We start from the raw sequence: 26,214 nt of genomic DNA on the forward strand, positions 1-26,214 counted from the left end.
TTCAGGAAGAGAAGGAAGATGAAGGCACAATGATACAATTAAATGCACCAAACTGTGTTGCTCAGAACAACTTCAGCACATGCAACTTTTGGAAGCAGATCCTGGCACAACTGCAATGGAAAGGTCCAGACATGAAGCTAACATACTATTAATTCACAGCAGACAGCTCTACTATATTACTCCTTAGTTCTAATAAGTGAAAACTCCAGTCACTTGCATTTTCAGCAAGGGATGGCTCTAAAGCTAGCAGGCAGCAGGGTATGATATCATTTGTTGTTGCTTACTCAGTTGAAAGAATGGGTGGATATGCTGGAACATCAGCACACCTGGATGTGCTGACAGCCAAGTGCCGCCAGCTAGTTGAGTAAAGGAGGTACAATATTGCTTTCATTCCTCATTTCTTGCAATAAGATTTTGTTTAACTGTACAATGGAAGGATTTTTTCCCCCAAAAGCTCAGGTCTGCAAGCATGGGAGGCAGAATTTTATCCCAGTGGAGATGCTGCATTTCAGAGACCCAACTTTATAAATTCCTTCTTATAAACTGGAAAAGTTCAGCTTAAAGGAGCCAGCCTGTGATGGAGCTATCCAACAAGCAGTCCAAGGACAAATCAACAGGTCTATTCTCAGGCAGGGTCAAGACTGCTGCAAGAGACAGGAACATTCTACACTTTGAACAAACTGTATATTTTGAAATTCCTTTTATCATGGGTAGATGTGAAGTACAAAAAGAACTTGGCCACATTTTCCTTAACAACTGCCTGGAGGTGAAGCTACTGTTAATGTGGCCAATGGTAATGGATTGCAGGTAAACCCTTCTGAAAGATAAGCAGTGACAACCCAAAGCTGTTGCAGGTATTCCAACAGCATGTAGGGATTATGACCAACTCTTTACCTATGATCTTTATACACATGCCAACAGATGTCTTTTCCAGTTTCTTTTGAACGCAAAAAGGAAACAAGCTGCAGACTCAGAGGAATGGCTTAAGTAAACAAGGTATCAACAGCAAAGCAACAAACTTAGCTCAAACATTCTCAGCAACTTTAACAGCTGCTCAGATCCTCCCCTTAGGATTGCTCAGTCTTCCCTCTGCCTGCTCTCCTCTCACTGGTGGCCAGAGTTTATCAGCACGGTTGCAGAAGAAAGACTTCTGAACGAACCAGGGTGTCTCAACAAGGTACCTGCTTGTTCTCAATCATTTAGAAATGGGTCCGTGAACCCAGAAGAAGGGAAAATAGGTTTCCAATTCTCTGGTTAACTTCTCCTTTCCCCCTTTTAGGCATTTAGAGCAGCCATCTGCAAGAGATTCCTTCAAGAAAGCTTTCAACAGCTCTGCAAGCCTCAAAGCCTCCTATTGCATTGCCCTGGCCCTCTACATTACCAGTGAACAGAGCAGGCAAATTAGAGGATTAACAAAAGTTACTAAGGACGTGATTTTATTTGTCTTGCTGAAACTGAGACTAGAAACTGAACTGAATGTCCATTAGTTATTTCACACAGGAATTGTTATGCAACTGGATATTACATTAACAAAAGAGCTTTTCCCATTCACTCATGAGAATATTCTGGAGAAAGATGAGAAAAGTAAAACAAGGTTCTCACTCGCTGGGAAGATCTAAAGCAGCTTTTGCAGTAGGGACTTCATGATGCTTACTTTTTCACTCCTTTCCTTTCCTCTACATGCCCTAGAGCAGCCAGAGCATAGAACTCTTCCAATGCCACTGCTGAGAAAGCTCTGTCTTGCAGCACACATAGCCCGTGCTTGTGGGATGGCACGTGCACGTGAGAGGAACTAAAAATGGTTTGGGAGGAGACTGCGCTAGAACAGCCCCAGCTCTCAGAAACGGCTGTGCTGGGAACTCCAGCACTCAGGTGCTGCTCCTCTGAACAGAGCTGCTTTCAGTAAGGCTTTGTCTTTTGTGTAATTACGTTTCGGCAGCTTGCCAGAGTTCAGAAACTTTCAAGCACTCTTTTCAAACCTTTGGACTTCTAAATAGACTGTACAAGTCCCAGGATGCTATGGTAACATCCCAATTGAAACCCACTACAGTCGTTAGCCTCTGCCTGCTGAACTCGGGCAAAGCCAAACATGCACAATGCAGAGAGAGCCCCGAGTCCCCAAGAAGGACAGAAGAGCTTGCCAGGACCCTGCTGTCCCTCCAGCAGGTGCCACCTTTGGTTACCATGCAAAGAGCTGAATGCCCTCCTCTACTAAACAGAAAACTAGGAGCGAGGACCGTTATTCCTTAACTTCCAGCATTACTGCTTGCATTTTCCATTGAAAGGAAGAAAATCACTCTGAAGGCTTACTCTGCTTCTCCAGTGTGAACGATTGCCCCTCACACACACTACTTGTCAGTTACACAAGCGTCTAAGTCATTAAAACAGAATCAAGTGTCTTAAGGTAGTCTCAAATGCAAAGTTGCTATTGGACACTATATTTAGACTGACTGAAACATCTGTACAGAGAAACAGTGCACAGGACCAGATGTCAACATTATGGGTATCTCAGGGTTCATTTCCTCTTGAAACACACTCTGGATCAGCTCTAGTCGGGTCTCATGGGCTGAATGCTCATTTGCAGTTGGAACACATCTTCCAGTTTAGTTCCATCTGAAAGGAACTCAGGTCACGAGCTCCAAGACTGCTTCATGGTGTGAACCAAAGCACAGTAAGTAGGGATAATCAGGAGTATTAGGATTAGAGACTATGGTACAATAGGTAACAAAGAACTAGCTCTAGCAATAGAAAATACTGAAATTCAAAAGGCTTTAAAACCCAGGCAATTTCTGCTGTTAAATAACTCATCCACACACAAAGCATCCCCAAGTGACCAATCCCACTTACCCCAAGGCTATGATCTGAAATAGCAAAATGAGGTTTACCTTGCCTGGAACGAGCCCCAAGAGGGAACGCTTATAACTGTACATATACCATCGGGAAACCAAATCCCAGTTTCACTGCTGGGATGAATAAATCACTGCTGCAGTAGCATAGTTTAATTTAAGATCATTCTATTCTTCACCTCCTGGTTTAAGTGTACTACACTACTTGCAATATTCACACCAACCATGGGACTATTTCCCTCTTTGAAGGCAGCAGAGGAGCATCAGCATTCCTCAATTCAAAGCTGTTTTATCAAGTGCTTTGACAAATTCCACACATATTAAAATTTGGGACAATGAAGTCAGCCTCAAGGAAATCACCATCTTCCTCTAATGAAATTAGCCGTGCTTTTTAGGCACTTCCTCTGAAATGCATTAGCAGTGTTAAGATGAAACAGATGCTGAAAGTTATTCCTGATGAGTGGCTTTAAGGAAAAATCCTTTTTTAACAACTAGGCAGATAGGAAATCATTAACACTCAACATTTTGGCGAGACTGGGTGATGTAACACCACAAACACAGACTGGATTTTCTGAGATCCTTTCTGTCTCACCCACTCAAGTTTATTTCAGCTGAAGGGTGTGGAAAGAGGGAAAGGAGTGACAGAGATTTTAATGATTTGTTTTCAGGCTTCTTGCTATAGGCTCAGCAATCTCTGTATTCATGGCAGAGTTAATACAGGTGGTACAGAGATTATCCCAAGTGCTGTTTGAAAGGAAACGAACCACAGCACCTGTGACACAGCTCAGGGTAGGCAATGAACAGGCTTTCTTATGTTGCTTTGTAGCAAATCGAACCCTCTGGGACCAGTCTACAGAGTGTGGAGAAGCAAAGGATTAAAGGAGTTGCTGCGCTTGCTGTTTATTACCCAGAATCCCTTTATCTTTTTTAGCATGTGTCGTGTCCCCCCCCCCCCCCCTTTATTTTTCCTATGCTAGGTCAGTAATTTAACACCTTGAAGCTTTCAAATCAAAAGCTAAAATGACTTTACTGCGTTGAATTATTAGCCCTGGATTAAAAACAAAAAAGGCAAATGGGGGCAGGAGGGGAATCTCTAAAAACAGAGGTCTTTTGATCAGAGCAGCATCCTGCAGTTTGCTGTAACTCAAGCTGGCCATTCTTATATAGTAGGAATTAAGGACTCCCCCTGCCAGGCAGGGCCCTATTAAAACACAATAGCTGCTTGAAAAGGGTAAGCAAGCTGATATGGATATAATAGACCACATATTGGGGCCCCTTTCTACTCTGAAATAAAGCTGCTTCTTAGAGTTATGAGCTGGGAAACCTAGTATTCAGGAAGATGGGAAAGAGCATACAATGGAAGATGGTAAATAGCCCTGCAGAAGCCCTCCAAGGTGCTTAAGGGAAAAGTAAAGAAGCCTTCAGAGATAAGCATCAATCACCCAGGACTAGCTCTTTCAGGCTGCTCAGGTGGTATTTCAGACCACATGGGGTTGCAGTGAGCCTGGAAAGGTCTTGCTGGTATAAACAGAGATTTAGTTTTTATAGTAGAAAACACAGGGAGTTGTGCACCACAGAGACAGCTGCATGAATACCATTCTAACTGGTTTTATGGAGATCATTGCAAGTTGCTACCCAGCTTCCCACAAAAACCCTTGCCCTTTCACCCCCAAAACCTAAACTAAATAAAACAATCTAGAATTATACCTACCCGAAGAAAGCTGCAAACTCTCCAGCTAATATACTTAGTATTTGTTCAAACTGGTCCAACTATGCATTTTGGGGCAAGAAGAAAATTCCCTATTGAATTGCTGTCTAACCTTCTATATACTGAAGGTATGGGAGATTCAAGTCCTCAATAAGCTTTATTACCATGCAGCCATGCCCTCCATTCTTTGGCTTTCTTTATTAAGCTACAGATGTATTTTTGCCCTCCCTATCACGCCGTGGAATTCATTCACTAGCAGTAAGATGCTACAGAAAGCATGCAGTGAACCTGTGGCAAGTGTGAGAAGACAGCACAAAGAAGAGAACCACTATTAAAAACACAAGCAACACAAGGCAGTGTTCAGATTTCCTCTAGTCTAACAACTCTGGAAGTAGCTCTGGAGTTGACATGGGCTGGACACTGGTTTTGATACCAAAATGTCAATGTCCCCTGAAGGAGGAGTATGAATTTGAAAGTTATTGAATAACTGCACCCATCTTGTGCTGTTGAGATCAAAGCATAATGCTAAGTGAAGGCAAACTGGCTGATTGAAGGCCTCCTCTCTCCATTCTGCATGTAGTCTCCTGTATTTCTTATTGTAAGACAGCTCCATATTTTACAAGTTAGACTTTTCATTATTTTAGAAGGAAGCAGCACCATCACCTTATGACTGTGATGACCCAGGAACTACTGAAAGATAACTTACTGACTGTTTCTAACGGAGTCAATGCTGGTGCCATGCATGCAGCTCCCATATTTGCTCTTGTCACTCTTGGTTAGACTGGAGGATTTCAGAAGAAGAAAACAATATTCAGTTGCTTTGGCAAGATTATAGCACATCAAAGACTGAGCAGCTTCCAGTATTTCCATCATGGCAACAAATGAACCCTGCTGAGATTCCTTTGTATAGATGAAGCTTCATCCTTTGATATTAATGATAACTCTGGATTTAGGGATTGCTAAACCACACTGTGCTCACTACAACTGCTTGGCTACAGTGTTGAGCGTACACTTTGTCTCATTAATTTGAAGATAGGGAATAGGATTAATTTTGCTGGACATGAGGTTACTGCAAGTCTCCAAGGCTAATGTCTTCTGGAATTTGTATGGTTTCAACTCCATACAGCATAGAAAGTCTCAGATACTCCGAAGACATCCAGATTTCCGGAAAGCTGACTTCTTTAAGAAAAGGAAAATAAACCAAGTTTTAAAAAATGCATTCTTCAGACAAGATACAAGACCTTCGGCATTTTGCTGTTCATGGTGAAGCAGAGATGGTGAAGGGATTTTATCCTGTAAAGGTTAAGGAACCCTATTATGGGATCTTATCACATCTCATTGCTGCAGGCGTTTGCTGATTTTTACAGCTCGGCACATCCAATTTAGGAGAAATTTTACGTTCATTGGCCTTGTCCACATTGGAACACACATATTCTTAGCAAGGCAATTAGAAATGCTCCTCAAGATTTGGTGGGACACCACAACATTTTACGGATGAAGAATGAATACACAAGTCCTTCCAACACCACAAAACCAAAAAAGCCCCAACCTCTGTCCTGAGCCATCTTTTCTTAAAGATCTCTCTGGGGAAAACACAGTGTTCCTCAAACCTACACTTTACTCCAATTGAATATAAAGTCTTAGAAGTTTAGACAGATGGAAGCTGAGGACTCCTCTGAAACTGATTTCCTATATATATATAGTAGCTTAGACTCTGACTAAAATGCTTCATTAAAACCAGAACTAAACTATATGAGTTAGCTTCATCAGTAACTACACCTTTCTCTCTGTTACTATCACGTATTCAACAGTGTTTCTCTTACAGCTTGGGACAGTGAAAACTTATTGGAGGAAACAGTATGTTCAAAAAGAAATCCTAACAGAAAATGATAAAAGTATGCCTTGTCATTCTTAAAAATAAAAGCCCTCCTATTTAATAAGGGAAAAAACACCAACATGTGCCAAATTTCCTATGTTTTTCCAAAGCTGCTATTCTCTAGTGCATTTCTACTGAATTCCAGGTGCCAATTTCACATGACTAAAGCCATTTTCTTCAAAACATTTACAGAAGCTGCAGGAAATCCAATCCTTAAAGCATGTGACCAAGCATGTCAAGAGATTACTGCTTTAGATACACACTGCAGATTGCATGCAAAAGGCTGTAAATAGTCCCAAGTACATCTGCTGGGGACATGTTTAATTATGTCGCTATTTAACTCTCTCATTTTTTCCCTACAAAACAGCTGAGCTGTTTTCCAGAATGACAGAGAAGGATGCTTGTCAAACTGGGATCTCAGCACTGACTACCTGTTGAGCACCATGGTGAGCTCTGCTACAGACCCTTCCTCAGTGGAAGATGGACAATAGAAGATTGCCACAGTTCACCAATTCTGCCTTGAGAGACTCTTCCCTTCTGCGAGAACACAGACTATAACAGAGCAGAGACTTGTGATCAGAAATGCAAGAACAGTGGTAAGGCAGGAACTACCCAATCCCAGAGGTATTAAACCCAAGTAGACTGATGGAGAAAATAAAACATGGCATCCCAAAAAGGATATGATGAGCACTGTGAAATGGCCAACTTATGAAATAAGTTATGGCAAAATAACCACAAAGAGCACACATGCAGGAGGCTCCTTAAAGATCTTCTTAGGACCAGCAATGACTTCCATACCTATTTAGTTGTAGTGCCAAATGCAGGCAGTGGGATGGACCAGGGAGTAGAAAAACTGTATGACAAATGCCCATAACCAAGAAAAATTACTTCTTTATTACCTTCTAATTCAGATCAGAGAGATCAATTTTCAGCAATCCCTCGGATTTCGTCCTTTTCCTTTTCTCACTAAATTATCCAAACTTGTTTCAAGAATAAATTTACACATTTGAAGCGTCACAAAAGTCTGATTTTAACTCCCAGGTGGGACCATGTCTACATCTCCAGGTTTGTAACATCATCAACTAGTAACATCATCAACTATGATGAAAAGCAATAAAAAAAATTGGAAACAAACAGATTTATGCTCAAAGTTATGACCTAAAACTAGGCAGAAGATAGTACATTCAACTTTAGCCCAGAGAAAAAGCACAAACACAGTTATCTCGGATATATATAATCCTAATGCTCGTATCATTTGCCAGGTTTCTGGACTTTGGCTTTGGGAAACCTTCAAACATCTGTTCTTCAGTTTTATTAGCTATCAACACTGTCAACATGCAATTAGCTTTAACCATCATTTAAGGCAGCTCAACTTCATGGCAAATGTGTTGCATTTCAATATTCAAGGCTGTAAGAATGAATACAAATGTACTCAACTACATAAGGCCTCCATAAGATAGTCAGTTCATTTCTGCTGCAACTATTCTGACAAAGACCACAAATAAATAGGGAATTTCCATGATGTAAAGGTACAGAAAAGAAGTGGGCAAAGACAGCACCACTACACCAGTGAATACATATTAGACGCATCATAATCTGACCACACTGCATATAGAAGTTGTGATTGCCTTTCTTCATGTACCAAGCTGCACACTGCAGCTCAACCCAGTGTGCGAGTAAGTGAAGGGTTATCTACAGATAACTACCCTGTGCTGACAAGATGCTGATATCAAGTGCTAACAGCCATATGTTACGGCAAGTTCTCTTGATGTTTCTGACACCAAAACACTATTACAAGCTTCCTGAGTGGAGCACATTATCACATGCAGCATCAATATTCATATTCAATGCTATGTTACTCCTTCAGCTACGAGCTTTGCAAGATTGTTCTGCTTACCCAAAAAGCTTCTTTACCTTTTTATCCCCCCTATATTTCCTTGTGAGGGTTTGGACTCATCTGTGTATCAGCTCACCTGTAAGATTCTCAAGTATGTGGGAAGAAAACACTACATTTTCTAATATATTGGCAACACGTACAAACTACAGTGGGAATCAGTGTGTTATTCCCATTAACATATGCATTTTTCCCAGCTGTTTACTCAACAGCAGTCATCCCAATCAGCATATTTGTCAGGCTTGGACTTGTTGCAATGCTTATTACAAAGAAACAACTCTGGGAAAATCAGGAATTCATAGATCCTGGCTGTCAGATGAAGATTCCAATGCTGTTTCTGCTGTCAAGCAGTTCTGTGATAAAAACATCACACTTTGGGTGGCAGATCTACAAGTTCTGGACAAAATTCACATAATTTAAATCACAAATAAACTGAGTAATCCACAATCCCCAAATCTTCCATAGCTCTCATATACAAAATGTATACCCCATGCACAGTAGACAAGGGGTATTGAAATCCCATTTCTAATATGGATTGGAGAAATTTAGATTACAGAAGAGACTTTGCTATTCTGACAACTCTTCTCTGTAGACGTAAGTCTGGTAAGGCAACAAATGGACTTTAAGAAAGGCTTTGTGTCCATTAACAACACTCTAAGTGGAGAAATACACAACTATTATAGGTTCCCAGAAAGACTTATCAACAAATTCAGTCCTGCAAACCCATGTACTCTGTGGAGAGAGACTTTGAAAATGTCTTTCTCACAGCAACTTATTCACATTAGCTGCAAAATCTGCTCCTCAGAGCTTCTGGCATGAGAGCTGTGTCTGAGTGCATACATTCATTCTCTTGCCTCTGAGAACTGAAGAGCAAAGGAGAGGCTGACAGCACTCTTATGCAGTGCCCTAGGGATCAAGGAATCCCAAGCAAAAGCCTGTCAGGAATCATCAAGCACATTATCCCAGCTGAGATTTGCAGCCCAAAGGGCTGTTCACAGCTAGGTCACTGACAGCAGCAGCTTCGTACCAACAGCCTGGCTCAGTCTTACATTGAGTGGGATAATTTTGTCTTTTTCTCTCCAGAGCAGAAGACATGTAGGAATTCTAACAGTATTTGAGGAACACATGAAATATCACTTTTGCAATTTCTCATAAGATTATATCTGAGAGAATATCAACATTTTATGTAAGAACCTGAAAGCAGCCTCTGAGGGGGGGTAACAACATGGATTTGCTCAAAACACATAGAACTAACACTAAAGAACCCACCAACCAACACCCCTGATTTAATTGAGAACCTAATGAATGGCTCCATCTCTCAGAAGGGGAATGTGGCCCAGGCTGTAAAAGCCCTAAGGACGTTCTCACTACTGTTCCTGCTGTTTATACTACAATTGTACAAAGCAAGCAGACGACGTTCTACAATGCTAGATGCTGTAAAGTACATGCAGTACAATGTCAATTCTGTCTTGAAAAGCTTACCTGAACCTTACAAACAAGACAGAACAAGTTACCATGAAAAGGGGAAAGATGCAGAGCAGATGACAGCAAGATGATGACAATGATAAGGCCTGCATACACTGAGATGAAAAACAAATCGATGGCTCTAAGGTAGCTCTAAGAATCTCTCCTCTTTCGAAGCAGATAATTCAGCTTATTTCCAGTTGCCAATTAAGGTTGTCTTCAGTGAATGGCTTAATTCTCATGGGCATCCCATCTGTCCCATTCCTGGCCCTTCCCCCCTGTATTCCCCCCCTCCTCCAAGGGTACTGAGACAATTTTAAAGAGGACAACATTGTTTGCCCTACAGATATATTTAGGTGATGTTCTACAGCAGTACAGGAGTGAACAGGCCAAAAGTTTTTCTGCTACCAAAGCCTGTGTCACTGCTATTGCCAGAGAAAGCCAAAAAAAGCAGTATCATATTTGTCCCTAAGGAATGAATTGAACAAATTGTTCCAGCCAATCCAGACAGCAAAAGAAAATGAGGTACTTACGTTGCTAGAAGTTGATACTTCTCACCATGATAACATCTTCCTATCCAAGGATCAAACTCTATAGCACCAGCAGTCCTGTTACTGTGAACAAAGCCACTGTTCCTTTGTGTAAAACAAGGCTCTACACAGTGCAGAGCTGGTATTTTGAGGCATGTAACAGATCTAAAAGCAGTATCTGACCCCCAACCCCCCCAAATACACCCATCACAGACACTTTCTCAGATAAGCATTATCAAACTGTCACACAAGATCCAGGCAGGGGCACTTCTGAGCTGGAGCCAGCAGAAACATCCTTTACACAAAAAGGGAATATCTCAGACATCAGCAGAGCCCAGTGGAGGTAGTGCTGCATCTGCAAGCTAAAAGCAAGATGTCTTTCCCAGTCATGTTCCAGCTGGCAGGTGGTCAGGGAGACATCTCACCAGAAACAAAAGAAGACACGAAGTGTTTTGAGAGAAGAACGTAGACCAAACAACAGCCTTTTCCTGTGTCTCCCGTTCACGTGTGTTTGGTTTATCAAACTAACTATAAAAGTGATGGGAAGAAGAGTTTCCTGCCTGAGGTAAGTTATCACTGATTCATATTTCTGAGCTTTCCAAAGAGGCTTAAACAGAGTATTGCATCTACCTGCAGGCTGGAAGAGAAAGTTTCAAGCAAAGGGTTAGCCCAGAAGAAGAGCAAAAATTACTGGTAGGAAGTCTCTTGGTCAAGAACACTTTTTGCTGCTTCTTCCAGATGAAGTGGGAAAAAACAAACCAAAACAACAACCAACTAAACAAAACCCCCCAAAAACCCCCCACACAGACTCCCTTTAAGACCACAGAAAGTATAAAGTGGGATGCTCTGCACATTCCCTCTGCGTGATCAAATGCATTAGCACAGGGGCCCTGTTTTTCTTCAGTACAGGAAAGATCAAGAAAACAGGATGATAAATAATGTATAGGAGGAACATGTTCCTTTAAGATATGTTGGCAAAGAAGTCAGGCTGGAAGAAGTAAAGCAGCATTAGTGTGTAATTACACAGAGGGCTTTCAAGAGCCTGCATTTCATGGAGATTCAAAAGCAGAGCAGAGATTTCTTGGTAATGAACAAATATCAGTAGCATTTTAACATAGTTATAAAATCAGACTAGTCCTAAGAGAGGAATAATTTTATTAGTTTAGCTAAAAGATGTGGGTTAACTGGCAGAAGGGTGATTGATCCCTATTCCTGTAAGAGTCAGAAGTCAGTCAGATGAGCGGAGCCTCAAGGTACTCCCAGGATTGAAAGCAGATGTCCACATGATTGGGACAAATGAACAATGGAATTAAGTGGGAGAAAAAACAATATCCTTGAAGACTGAAAATATTCTGGAAGGAGAACTGAAGAGATGAAGGTCAGCCCTCTGCAATCAGCAATCCCAGTGCTAGGTTGTGGATAGTGGTGGAATACATAGCCAGTTTCATTTCCTAGAAACAACTAAAAACATTCATTGCCTGCAAAATACTTACTGCTTGATCCATACGGAGCTACGTGACCACACTTTTCAGCTCTGAAATTTCACTCAGGTTAAGCTAAACCCCAATAAAATGTGCTGAATTACCCATAAAAATAGTTGTTGTAACTGGCACAAAGATTTGAAGGGACTCACAGTGAGGTGGGGCATTGCAGTGCGTGATGGAAAGGCCATGGTTGCTCTTCCGTGGTGAATCCAGCAAGAGAGGTCCCTGGAACACCACTCTTGAGAAGTGTGTCCTCTGAGAAGAGTTTGGAGAATACCCAGTACCTGTCCTTGACACACTAACTTCATTACTTCTGAGAAGTTACTGGGCACCCTAATACCAAGTCCCTTCATTTGAAACCATTGCAGTGTACTTCAAAAATATGCACAAGCCAATCCTCTCACTTAGAATAATCTGGAACAAGGGAAACATCGGGGGAGTGCACACAAACCTTCTGGAATCTCTCAAAGATACTGAGATCAAAGATAAAAATCAAGATCAAGCTTATTTGCTTGGCAGAGCAGTGCAGCCTTCAAAGCACAGCTGAACAAATGTTGACAGTTGTGTGAATGAACAGAAACCCATTGGGCAGTGAGGAGCCCTGGGTGACAGAATATACGACACTTTCATAACAGGAAACTTTCTGTTCTGAGCCTACACCGTTATTACCCATCATTTATTCTCCACTTTAAGATTTGAAATGTGGGATTCTTTCATAGAATCATAGAATGGTTTGGGTTGGAAAGGACTTTAAGATCATCTAGTTCCAACTCCCTGCCATGGCCAGGGATGCCTCACACTAGAACATTGCGCCCAAGGCTCTGTCCAACCTGGCCTTGAACGCTGCCAGGGATGGAGCATTCACCACTTCTCTGGGCAACCTGTTCCAGTGCCTCACCACCCTCACAGTAAAGAACTTCTTCCTTGTACCTAACCTGAACTTCCCCTGCTTAAGTTTAAACCTATTCCTTCTTGTCCTATCGCTACAGCCCCTGATGAAGAGTCCCTCTCCAGCATCCTTGTAGCCCCCTTCAGACACTGGAAGCTGCTCTGAGGTCTCCATGCAGCTTCTGTTCTCCAGGCTGAACAGCCCCAACTTTCTCAGCCTGTCTCTTTATTTAAGAGTTTCACAGCTCTCAAGATGACTAAGCCTGTTTGTGCTCTGGTACAAGGACACAGTTTGATCTGCTGAACTCCAGACATACTATAAAAAACAAAAAAGAAATGAGGGGAGGGGAAGACAGTGACTAGTTCTGACTTACTCACAGAAAAACCAAACATGCAACTTTTTCCTGTCTTTCAAGCAATCACCTCCACAGAACACTCTGTGTGAACAAAAAGCCATTTTAGAAATTCACATCTTACTTCAGAAATAAATAAATGGGAAAAACATGATTAGCAGCACCTAAGTACGTCAGAGGGTTGTGTTCTGTGGTGACAGTTTTGTTTGTTATAATGATCTTGAATCACTATTTATTCTTTCAAAGGTGGAAGAAACACTACAGAGAAGCAAGGTGAGCAGTTTCAGAAGCGTGGAAGACCTCTTGCTCACTGTTTGATTTTTTTTAAGTATATATGATCAGAAGTTTAGAAAAGGCCTTGTGGTGTCAGCTTGAAAGTAGGTGCAAACCAAACCTGATCTTAAGAAATGCCTGAATAATGATTTCAACTGAGTATTTCAGAGCTACCTTGCCTTCAACTCTGGCAAAGAAACCCTGTTGGTGGGTGGAGGTCACTGTAGTCATGCTCTTTGTCTTTCTTAAGCTCTTGTTTACTGACTATTTGTTCAGCTGACTAATGTCAGTATCACTTTCTGTGGAAACTCACCTATACCAGGTGGAGTATCATGATTCCCAATCACATCAAATGCACAGATTGTAGCTTCATTTGTCCCAAATGCCTACTCTCAGTCATTAACTCTGCAACCCTCACTTAACAGTGACCACTGCAGCTCGCTCAGAACATGGAAGTACACTGTTCATTAGGCTGATAGTAAGAGTTTAATTCCTGATAATACGTATTTTTTTAACTTTGGCAGTCTTCAAAGAGGGAAAGCATTTTGAGAGTTTAAGCTATTTTATAAACAACAACAAAAAAAAAAATCACAGAATCATAGAATGGTTTGGCTTGGAAAGGATCATCTAGTTCCAACCCCTGCCATGGGCAGGGACATCTCACACTAAGCCATGTCACCCAAGGCTCTGCCCAACCTGGCCTTGAACACTGCCAGGGATGGAGCATTCACAACTTCTTTGGGCAACCTGTTCCAGTGCCTCACCATCCTCACAGTAAAAAACTTCTTCCTTATACCAATCTCCTTATAAAATCTATGTAATAACAAGTATTTCTGAGGTCTTTCAAAGTCAGTATTCATTCTAGTTACTAAACCACAGAGAAAAATTAACAGTAAAACTAAACAGCATTGATTAGCTATTTGATTGTTGTAGTAAAACTGCCTTTATACTGTTTTGCATGAGCCTTCCAGATTTTGCCACACGGGTGACTCGCACCAAGAGCAAGTTGGAAGTACTTTATGGAGAGCAAACAGATAACATACTACCAGGAAATCCCATTTTCTTGTTACAATGCCATCTATCCAAAAGATCTCTTCTCTAAAGAGATGGAGCCAGATGGCCTGTGCTTTACCTCTTCTGCCAGGATGGTCAAACCACACTACTCCTCAACTGCTTGTTACCCTAACTCAAAAAACAAGAAAAAAAAGCTTTAAGCCTTTCCCCTCTGACTTGCTGTTACTCATTCACCAGTCAGAATCTCAGTTGTTTAAGTTGAGAATGTGCACAGGGCAAAAAATATACTGCAAGTTGTCCAAAGTAGCAAGTTAAGCCTCATTTGGAGATTAGAAGGACACTGATATACAGGAAAAAATTTTTTTCTGATGTACAGAAAAAAAAACCCAAAACAAAATCCACAAAAAAACCTTAAAACTGTGGTCAACTGGAAAAGAAAGCTACTCCTATGCTTTGAAATCCTGTTCTACTACTGTAGCAGCAGTAGTACTACTCTACTACTCTGTATTACAGAGACTATTGTGAAATACTCTGCACGTTGACTTGCCTCAGAAAAAAGATAACAGGAAAGGAAGCAAACAAGGAAAGACTTTGAAATGGGCATCAAAAGACAGAAACATACAACCACTGCAAGCACATGCATTACCAACAGATCTTTAATGAAGCTGCCTGGAAGAGTTTTAGACATTGTGCAAGACATCATCAAGTTGGCAAAACATACAGCAATTGGCTATGTCAACATGAACAACACTGAAGACCAGCACATAGCTTTTTCCTAAAAGAGTCTTTCACCATCTTGTTCAACAGAACAACAACCACACAAGGAGACAAAGCAGTTCAAATTCATACTCAGAAAAAGGAAGAATGAGCGCTGCTGAGACCAGCAGCAGTCTTTGCTTTTGATACTAACAGCCCTGATTAAGACAAGCAGAATTTAGGGGGTTTATATGCTTTTAAAAGCTCTGTTGCCCAAAGTGACCGCTCCACATGAATGTTTGTAACAGAAGAGGTACTGAACTGTACGAAACCCATGCACGTTTCCGAAACATGCTCAGGCAGCCCTTGGCTAACCCAGTGAACTCCAGCATTCACAACATAATCAGCATGTGTCCAGCTCCATTCTCCATGTACCCTGCCTGTTTCCAAAAGCCCCCCCTCAGGCTGGCCGTATTGGCAGTGTCCTGATGTACTTACTATTCAGTGAAGAACCTGGCAATGCCATACTGACTAATATCTTCTCTGTTCTCCAGCAGCTGGCTCACTGCATCCTCCATGTACGTGAGGACATGTCTTTGAGCTGCAAATAAAAGACAGTAAGAGACAGAAGTTAGAATATAAGGGGCCTGCAAAGCCCAGAGCCAGACCAGCCTAGTTGTGTGCCTTACACAACAAGCCAACAAGCATTTGCTCCCTCAATTAGAGTAGAGGTTTCATTCTCCTAGATACGGATAGTCAAATTCCTGACCTAAATCCTGCTTTCTTTCCTGGCCACACAGAGTTAGTCATTAACAGTGCTGACCCTCTTTTAAAATCCCCTGAGATTCTGAGAGTGAAGGAAAAGGAGAAGGAGTTGTTAGGCTGCCTCACTGGAAAATGCTTACTCAAGAGGAGTTCCTGATCTCTGCTCTGAGTCACTGCCATCTTTCCTACACAGATTGCCAATGCTCTATCGATGGGGCTGTTACAGAGCTGTGGGTGTTCCCTGCCCTTCCCTCCTTACTAAAGCCAAGTAGCTCTAAGGTTGTTCTGGAAAGTTTCTTTTTCCTAAAGGTGCAAAAAAAAAAAGCACATCTGTTTTCATACAAGCATCAGTGAATGTTCTTGGAATGGCAGGTGGGGAACATGTCTTAATGTCAAGAGAGATTTATATTGCTCAACAGTCTCAAATAACTGCCTCAACCAAACATCAGGAAATTTCAGAAGCGGTGGATCTGCCAGTATCCAACCACAGAATGTCACTCACTTGTAAGACTCCTGAGTAAAGATAGTTTGGTACAACACAAACAATTTTGCTGCTTCTACAGGAGGCAGACTCTCCACAAATCAAGCATTTGCCAGGGAGGAAGCAGCAGAGATTTGCCACTCAGCCCCTTTGATGTTTTTGGCTACAAACCAAGCTGAAGCAACAAAGAGCCGAGTCTCGGGTGATGCGCCAGCTACCAAGCAGAAGAGCTTCCAACTCTACAAGTTCAACAATCAGAAGACAAGTCACAACGAACCCAGGAAAATCATTCCTAACCTGGAAAGCACACAAACCCTGTTCCCAAAGCACACACCTCCATCCTAAACACGTATGCTACTGCACCTCTGCAAGTAGTGTCGTGTCCTAAAAAGAGCAGGAGAAAACCCTTAGGGGATATAGGAAAAGCAAGGGCTGTTCTTGCTCCTTGCCAATCTGTTCCAGACTTGGCAGCATCACTCCTTCACCAGCAACTGGCCAACCTCAGACCCACATCAATATTCTTCAAACCAGTTTAATTTGTGCTTAATATCCTGGTGAGCATCAAGCCTGTGCCACTTCATATACAGCACGGAAGTCCCTTTCATCTTAGTGTGAGGCAGGTGGACTTCAAGAGAGACCTGGAAATGATTATTCCCAGTGGATACAGTGATTAAAAGCATGTCTGAATATTGATTGCTATCAGGGGATTTCTCTGCCTAGAACACATTTCAGGACAATGGTAAAATTGGTTAAGCACACCCTGGAAAATACCTTGCAGCTGATAGCAAAATGGTGAGCCAAAGGTTCAAAGATATTATCTGGCACTAAAAGATGTAGGGCGTAGCTTTATTTAATTATTTTAATGCAAAGGAATAAATTTAATTTATGTGAGTGATTAAAGAAAAATAGCTCTGCGCACCTGTGTCCCCTGAGGGAGGAATGAGTCGTGCAGCTCAGGCTCAGGCTCCAGATATCAGCAACCAGGGAACTTGATTTCAGCCCATCCTTTCCCCCTCTTCATCACGCAGCCCCTCATGCCCTCAGAAACTGTCTCACCAGGCCCCTCTTGAGTTGTCAGCGTTACCAGATTAAGCCAAGAAATGGTACTAGAAGACAGGCTTCCACTTCTGTCAGCCTGCAAAACCATTCTCAAACCCTTGGGGGGAAGTATACGCTCCTTTCATAGTATAGCCCCTTCTTTAGAGTCATTAAGCCCTCCCCTAAAAGCCTATGGGAATAGACAGGCATGGTCCCACAGTGCTACACAGCATGATGTGACTGACCTCTGTAACAAACACTTTTGAGTCTGCTCCTGGAGAATGAATTAACTTTCAACTCCGAATTTCAGACATTTCTGTCACACTTAAAAATGGACACAAATATGTTGAATACAGTCACTGGTAAAAGGGTATTTCTGTTAAGCTTGGCCTAAGGATCCTGGCAAAGAACATCTCCCTGTTTCCAAGAAGGCAGGTAGAGGTGTGGGGGAGAGAAATTGGTGAGCAGAGAAGCTGAAGGAAACAGCACTTGCAATCTCCTTGAGAAGTGTCTCTCTCCAGCTCTTTGGCTGCTGTTTTCCAGGTAGCACAGCTCATGCTGCCAAACCAAACTCCAGCTCTGGCTTCCTGTTCGCTGGCTGCCCAGTTCCATGGGATGGTACAAGTGGTGTGTTGTATAACCCAATCAACTCTACCCTACACAGAAAAGCCATAGAATCAAATCTAATTTGCAGGCAGGTTCTAGCAGGCCAGAGAGGCAAAATAAAGTGCTAGGAGTCTGGTTATAGCAAAAATAGGAGTTCCATAACTTATACACAAATGGACTTTCCATAACAAACACTGGAACATTATTTATGCAAGCAGAGTTAAATATCTGGGGGGTCCTGTGCAAAATAAATGAGCTGGTTCAGATGGTTTAATAGGTTTTGAAAATTTGGGGAGATCCTGGTGTATTGGAACACATGCTGCTCATATTTTTGAGGCTTACTTTGCAATAATCAGGCAGCAAGTCCAAAACAGAATGTAAAGTCCAAATACTCTGCTATTACAGCTTGCTGTCTCTATTTTCTTCCTGATAGAACTCCAGTATCCTGCATTTTCCACTCAGGAGGAATTACAGTATGTGATAATCCTCAGCATTTATTTGTTTATGGCTTATTGCAACAAAGGCTCTCCTCCCTATTCATACAACACTTTCCAATGCAACCCATATTTGCTAAACTCTTCCATGAAAACCCATGCAACTATCCCAAGCAGTAAGTAAGTGTTCCTGCCACACTCATCTGGTAAGTGCTACTCTTTGCTGTCAGCTTTAAGAATTACTAGGCAGCTCTCAAGGAGGATCTGACAGAGTAGGTGGAGAGGAGTCTTGGGGCAGCCCATGACCTGATGTTCAGTAGATACCTTTGCACAGAATACCTTAATTCTGATCACTAAACTACTAGCAGTGGTGTTACACTTAGAGCCTCTGTCCAATCAGTAGCAACATGGACAGTATAGCTCTTCCAAAGCTGCTACTGCAGCACTCAGGAGAATGGCCTCTGATGGTATTATCCCCATGTTCACATGCTCACATCCCACCATCATTCACATGCCCGATGTTTGAAGTGAATTTTGGAATGAAGTTCTGAGCACTTTTGGCTCAGAACCAAATCGAGGGCTGAACAGTGGCTGATCAATTCAAGCATGGCCAGACCAAGTTGTATAAATCTCCTCCAGCTTACAAGGAAAAGGCAAAAAGAGGATTACATCCACAGTCAAACCACAATCTCTGTGGACTTCACTGCAACAGATTAGACATTCACAATTAACTCCATTTAGCCATAACTGCACCAAATCATTTTGCTTGTATATTTAAAATAGTAAATATAGTCCTTTCATAAGGCACAGAATGACCCGTTTCAATCTTATGAGAACAAACAATCTGCTGATTCATAGGTTTGATTACAACAAGCATTAATACTTGATGAATTTCAAAGGAAAAAGAGAATGTAATGCAAATAACACCATTGCATGACAGACCATATATGTACTCAAATTCTAAAAGCCAGAAATTCAGGAGGAAGGAAGGAGATACATGTCACCTTTCAGTAATAATAGTGCATATCTGCCACATTTTTGCTATCAGCAGTGCTCAGGAACAGAGAGGATTAAGACTTTAGAAGTAACTGACACAAATAGTACTGCAGCACGTGATACCTACTTCAGCAACACAATCCCATTAACCATATTGGTTTTGTGTATTAGTTCCCCAGTTTTACAACTTAGATGCATCTTCCTAATGCATCTAAGTTGATAAGGAGCTTCCCTTCCCAACAAGTTTGCCTTTCCTAAAGGCAGGGAGGAAAAACTGAAGATCAGTACATCAGCACACTTACCAAGTGATGCTGCTTGAAATACTTCAATAGCAAACATGGGATGGTCAGAAGATGCAACAAAAATAGCAGCAAATGCTGCAAAAGAGAAAGAAAGTGTGTCAAACAACCTGAAGAAAGAGCATGGCTGGAATAAATTGGTATCAGACAGTAAGACACACATCAGATACCTTGTTTAAAGAAGCAGCAGAAGAGCCCTACAGCAGAGGTAAGTCTTTACTTATCAAATCAGCTAGCTACATTATTGCTCAACTCTTCCTATGAGATGACTTCTTCTGGAACATGAGCTGTCTACCAAAACAATTTGTACTGTATGCACATAAGAGGGCTTTTGATTTTATGGCTGGTTCATTCCTGGCATAACTGAGGATGTTGAAAAATCAGGAGTGGGAATTCCTGGATAAGACAACCGGCTTTTATTAATTATTTGCCTCCTCCTCAACTGAAGTGCCAAAAAGACACACCATTTGATGCAATTCACATCAAATGATTCATTTCAGTTATCAGAAGTTCAAAAGCATAGCAAACTTTAATATATTTGGAATATTTCTGGCATTTTTTAATCTCTGAGAGCTTATAAAGTAAAAGCTAAACACCCTTTCAGAATTTATTCGAAAATGGAGCTTAACTAAGGACGCTCCTGTATTACCACATTGGAAGGACACATCTATAGTAACACAAAACTGATTTCATGAAACAATAAAGATGCAAGAAGGAATTCATAAGGATACAGAGTGTAAAAACCAGAAGTTTTTCCAGCATTAATGGTCTTTCAGGACACTCTTTTTAATCTTTTCAGATATCATCAGGGATTTTGTCTCTTCAGATATCGCTAAGGAATGGCCTGAGCAAGAGAAGTATGTGAGCAAAACAACCGACCTCAAAGCTAAAGCGCTGCACAGCTGTAGTTCCTTCCAGCTTTGCACAGCTCCACAGTGTAAGTTCCTGTTAACCCTCAGAATTCTTTTGTTTTTGAAGGACAGCACATGTCATGAAGTACAAGTAGACCTTGTGATACCAAAGTTAACACTATGATGTGAGACATATGTCCTCAATATAAGAAGGACATGGAGCTGTTGGAGCAAGTCCAGAGGAGGCCATGGGGATGATCAGGGGGCTGGAGCACCTCCCGTATGAAGACAGGCTGAGAAAGTTGGGGCTGTTCAGCCTGGAGAAGAGAAGCTGCGTGGAAACCTCAGAGCAGCTTCCAGTGTCTGAAGGGGGCTACAAGGATGCTGGAGAGGGACTCTTCATCAGGGACTGTAGTGATAGGACAAGGGGTGATGGGTTTAAACTTAAACAGGGGAAGTTCAGGTTAGATATAAGGAAGAAGTTCTTTACTGTGAGGGTGGTGAGGCACTGGAATGGGTTGCCCAAAGAAGTGGTAAATGCTCCATCCCTGGCAGTGTTCAAGGCCAGGTGGGACAGAGCCTTGGGCGACATGGTTTAGTGTGAGGTGACCCTGCCCATGGCAGGGGGTTGGAACTGGATGATCTTAAGGTCCTTTCCAACCCAAACCATTCTATGATTCTATGACACGTGCTGTTCCTCGGGAACACACCGCGCCAAGTGGCCACACAGCATAACTATACTGTATTTTGTATGTTCACTGTTTCATACTCAAATGCAGAAGAACTGTGTATTCTTCAGTTCTGGAGCTCTACCTAGATCAGGATAGGATTTCACCTGTTACTTTTGAAGTTAAGGTGGAAGTCTTATAGTGCAACAGCAGGTTTAGGGATAAAAACTCCATCTTTTGGAGAAAGTATTAGACTGAGTCTAAGAAGATTCAAACTTAACTAACATTTCTACAAGCAAACTCTTACACATCTGTGGGGAAGTCATTCATCTTTCACATTATAGTTCTCCTATCTATACAACAAAGCAAGGAACAATTATACATAAATAAATAAATAAATAGTTTACTCTTCTCTTTTTAAGACCAGACTATTTCAGCCAGAGTGCCTCACTGAAGCTCATAAAGCATCTGACTAACAGGAGACTGTCAGCTGAGATGTCTGGATAACAACATAACCTATATACTGATTATGCTGTTAAAGAAAATGATTGTACTTGGATTCTCCAACTCAGTATTTCTTAAGGTTGCTCAGAAGAAGAGTAAAGCCTCAGTATCTGCAAAGTCTGTACATAACTGAATCATAAAATCATAGAATGGTTTGTGTTGGAAGAGACCTTAAAGCTCATCCAGTTCCCACCCCCTGCCACGGGCAGGGACACCTTCCACTAGAGCAGGTTGCTCCAAGCCCCTGTGTCCAACCTGGCCTTGAACACTGCCAGGGATGGGGCAGCCACAGCTTCTCTGGGCACCCTGTGCCAGCGCCTCAGCACCCTCACAGGGAAGAACTTCCTTATATCTAACCTAGATCTCCCCTCTGTCAGTTTGAAGCCATTCCCCCTTGTCCTATCACTACATGCCCTTGTAAAAAGCCCATCTCCAGATTTCTTGCGGACCTCCTTTAGGTACTGGAAGCTGCTCTAAGATCTTTCCAGAGCCTTCTCTTCTCCAGGCTGAACAAGCCCAACTGAAATTCTCTGTTGGGAGCTACTCAGTTTTGTAAAGCACCAATACCACAAACGTTCTTTCTAATCATGAAGCCTGAGACCTCTTATAAGAGAGATGAGGAAACATGACCATGTTTCTGGCATTTAATAGCCCCCTGCTTTACTGATAAGGCACTTCCCTAACACAGCATTGTGTTCTTACATGTCTTATACTGGCAAAGGAAGAAAAGAAAGCACATCCTGGAGTTGGGGAGTAGAAGGGAGGAGAAGCCAGAGAACAATAAAGTTCAGAAATCCATAAAAATCTACTGCTTTTTCTCCACAACAAGAAAGAGGGGGAGGGCACACAATGTGAAGCTTCACAAGACAGCTGCATGAGCAGAACAATACACTAAATGCTCCACTGCCTGCTATAAATAACTGAGCAATCACCAGTTATTAAACCATAATGAGGAAGGCATGGAAAAGTGACTCAAATAGACCTCATTTGCCTACTGTAGTTCCAGTCTCATCCATCAAACAAGAAGCACATTTTCATCACTATCCTCAAACACTAAATGTTGTTTATTCAGTTCAAATACTGTTTGAAATGTCCTGCTTGTTACATCTTCATTGTAGCCTTCCTGCCAACTCCACAGACCTCATCTCCTTCTCTATTCACTGAGCATCAATCATCTCTGTTCTCCTACTTACAGCTCCACAATCATTGTGGCATGAGATGTGCTGCCCTGATTTTTATTTTCCAAGAACTCTGCTGTACCAACGCTTTGCAATTATTTTTGATGTTGAAGAGTTGGATGTGGCAGAATCATCTCAAATAAGAAAAAAAAGGAAAAAAAAATAAAAAAGTAATGTGGCAAGTAGCATGGAATGTTATTTTGGCCACTTATTTTATTTATTGGCCTGGTTTTGATATTGATATTGAAAAAAGGGGATAAAAGAGGTCAGGGTGAAGCTTGCACATTGCAGGTCAGGAAAGACAGTGCCATCCGATCTGGGAGACACAGAAAATACCTTATGTGGCAGCCTCGGGCAACACAATGTCAGAGTGAAATTGCAGAGAGTGAAACTTGTTACAATTGCTTAAAACCTGACATCACACAACTATATTGACAAGACTTTGAGGCACACAAGAGAAGAAATCCAAAGAACAGTGATTTCAGAATGCCAGGTCCATGTAGAAAACAAAAGCATCTTATGAGCAGGTATGGGGAGGCGTGTTTATTGGAGGGGAGGAGAATTGGGGGTTTTTGGGGGGGTGGGTTGGTTGGTTGGTTTTTAACCACTTTTATAGAATAGTTAGGGTTGGAAAGGACCTTAAAGTCATCCAGTTCCAACCCCGCTGCTATGGGCAGGGACACCTCACACTAAACCATGTCAGCCAAGGCTCTGTCCAACCTGGCCTTGAACACCGCCAGGGATGGAGCATCCACAACTTCTCTGGGCACCCTGTGCCAGCGCCTCAGCACCCTCACAGTAAAGAACTTCTTTCTTATATCTAACCTGAACTTTCCCTGGTTTAGTTTAAACCCATTATCCCTTGTCCTGTTGCTACACTCCCTGATGAAGAGCCCCTCTCCAGCACCATTGTAGGCCCCCTTCAGATACTGGAAGGCTGCTAATACACAATCCAGTAGGATCTATGAGCAGTTTGGTAAGTTACAAAATCTCACTAAGACAAAAACATTGTTATTGGTAATATTTAGAGCTAATAGGGATACCGTCATGTACCAGACACCTTTTCCCCTCTAATAGACAGCAGGTATTGCAACCTAAAGAGAAGGACATACTAAATGATCAATAGAAATGGCTCTTGTACAAGTTATGGCTTAACCTGACATGCTCACACGTGTGCCTTTTTCTGACCCTAGTGTCAGAATAATTTAAAAGGTTTTACAAAATGAAAAGGGAATGGTAGATCAGAATGTTGAAAAGAGATAAAAGAAGGCTCACTTTAAGTAGGCCAATAAAGCTGCTTGCACCCAACAGTCTTGCGCATCTCTTGGAGGTCTCATTTCTCGACTTCAGATGTGAAACAGAAAACTGGTTTATTCTTCTACTTCAACAACTTTTAGTGTGCTTCCTAAGTTGTTTTGGGTGATTCAATCCTTACCAACGAGTTTCACACAAGTAAAAGTGCCTATTTCATTAAAAACAATAAAATGAACCTAAAACTAAATTGGCTCATTTTGCAAGTTTCAGCCTAGAGCAACTCTGGAAAAGTTACGAGTCTCTCTGTTAATGTGTAGGTTGAAAATGCTGATGCAGTGTGATAGATTAGCACAAAACATCTACATGGCACACTGTGATACTGTTCTCAAATACCTGAACCAGCTCCAGACTTGAAATCAGCAATAAGAACTTCAGCAAAGTGAGTCTCCTGAGACTCAGTCCAAACAGACCCCAAACAGAGCACTAATCACTTTTATTTCTGCCCTGAGTTTCCTTCACACAGAATAGCATTGCAGTTATGTAGGCAGGCATAAAGTGCCCTAACAGCAGCCTAGCAGCGAGAGCATAAAGAAATTCTACTCTAAGACAAATTAGATCACTCCTTTTCTAATAAGTCATCTTTCTTTAGCGCTATGATGTGCTTTGAAATAAGTCAGATGCCTCCTCATTAACGCTATTGCTAGGCAAAACAAACAAGGCTCTTTTCGCCTCCTCCCTGCAAGACAAGTTTTCCATTCACTGGAAGCCAGCAGCGTTTCTCTAGTCCTATGCCAATTTTGACTTATGAGAGATGGCAAAATCACCATGGAACAAACAGCACAAAACAATCCATGCCATTTCTGACCTATCCTTGTACCAAAAAGCCATGGTAAATTATATATACCTTTAAAACAGTTATTACCAAACAGCCTCTTGGGCCTACAAAGTAATGGCTGAAGACTTTCACTTCACAAATACTGTCCTGAACTCATTCCAAATGCTTACTACTTGTAATTCATCTCCTCTTTAGCAATTAAATGAAGTCATATTGACTTTATTCCATCCTAATTATTTCTATTTGACATATTAACTCTGAATCACTTTGTTTCTTAGTTTCCTGGAACATCAAGCAATAACACAAACTGTTAGAGACAGCTTAAAAGGATGTAGGCTGTAGAGTGTCTGCTTTATAAACGAAAAGATTTCCCTTTTATGTGGGAAACATTATCAATGTTGCCTTATTTCAGAGGAAAAAGTGACATTCAAACCATCTCCCAACACAAGAAGCGCACTCCTTCCAATATTGGGAAATGACCACAAGGTTGCTCACATAGATCTGTCAGCAAAGCAGGTTGATAAAGGGCTAAACGAGGTTACAGTCTGCCATAGAGCACTGGACGTCGCTTGCCACCATTCACGCCGTTCAGACGAGCCAGGGGAGGAGACAGCAGCTCACCTCCCTCAGACCGGTGCTGCCTTGGCGGACACATCTGAGGGCACCGGAGGGGAGCTCCCTGTGCCCGAGAGGGCCCCGCAGCCCTCCCACCTCAGGGGAGCACCCGGAGAAGCAGCACCCTACAACACCGACCTGCACCCCTCGGTGCTGCCCCCTCCCCAGCCGAGAACGCGGACACGGAGCCAGCCCGCACCAGCCCAACCAGGGGGCACCTCGAGGGCCTGCAGCCAGGCCGCAGCCACCCCCAGCCCCACCGTGCCCTCCCCATGCCGGGCCGCAGCACACCCAGGGGACGGGGCCCTCGAGGCGCTGCCCTGCCGCGCCGCCCCGCTCCGCTCCTCACCGAGGTACTCGGGCCCCGGCAGCGAGAGCCGCTCGGGGCTCAGCATCCTCCTGCCGCCGCTGCCGCTCCCTCCCAGCTTCCGTCCGTTTCCAAGGCGCCCGACGCTCCCGGCGCTGCTCGGCCGCTCGCCCCGGCCGGGAACACTCCGCTCGCAGCCAGCGTTCCGCGCCCAAAACCGCCCGGGCAGGCGTGACAAGCCCGGTGTTAGCCCTCGCCCTGCCCCATCACCTTCGAGCGAGGGCCAGCGGCCTGTCCCCGCCAGCCCGGCCAGTCCGCACAGGCCAGGGGCTGCGGGAAGGCTGGGAGGCCGTGAGG

At 42.6% G+C, this 26,214-nt stretch overlaps 1 protein-coding gene across 1 annotated transcript in view; it reads right to left on the bottom strand.

Moving 5' to 3' along the window:
- Window positions 1-25,986, bottom strand: part of C4H11orf49 (chromosome 4 C11orf49 homolog) — an 85,234-nt gene extending 59,248 nt beyond the window's left edge. Inside the window, 2 exon segments of the mRNA XM_030481279.1 lie at window positions 15,525-15,627; window positions 25,900-25,986. Coding sequence (XP_030337139.1) covers window positions 15,525-15,552 — 28 coding nt within the window. The 5' untranslated portion in view covers window positions 15,553-15,627; window positions 25,900-25,986.
- Between the last annotated feature and the right edge of the window lie 228 nt (window positions 25,987-26,214).

Source organism: Strigops habroptila, chromosome 4, assembly GCF_004027225.2.
Source record: "Strigops habroptila isolate Jane chromosome 4, bStrHab1.2.pri, whole genome shotgun sequence".
Lineage (NCBI taxonomy): Eukaryota > Metazoa > Chordata > Aves > Psittaciformes > Psittacidae > Strigops > Strigops habroptila.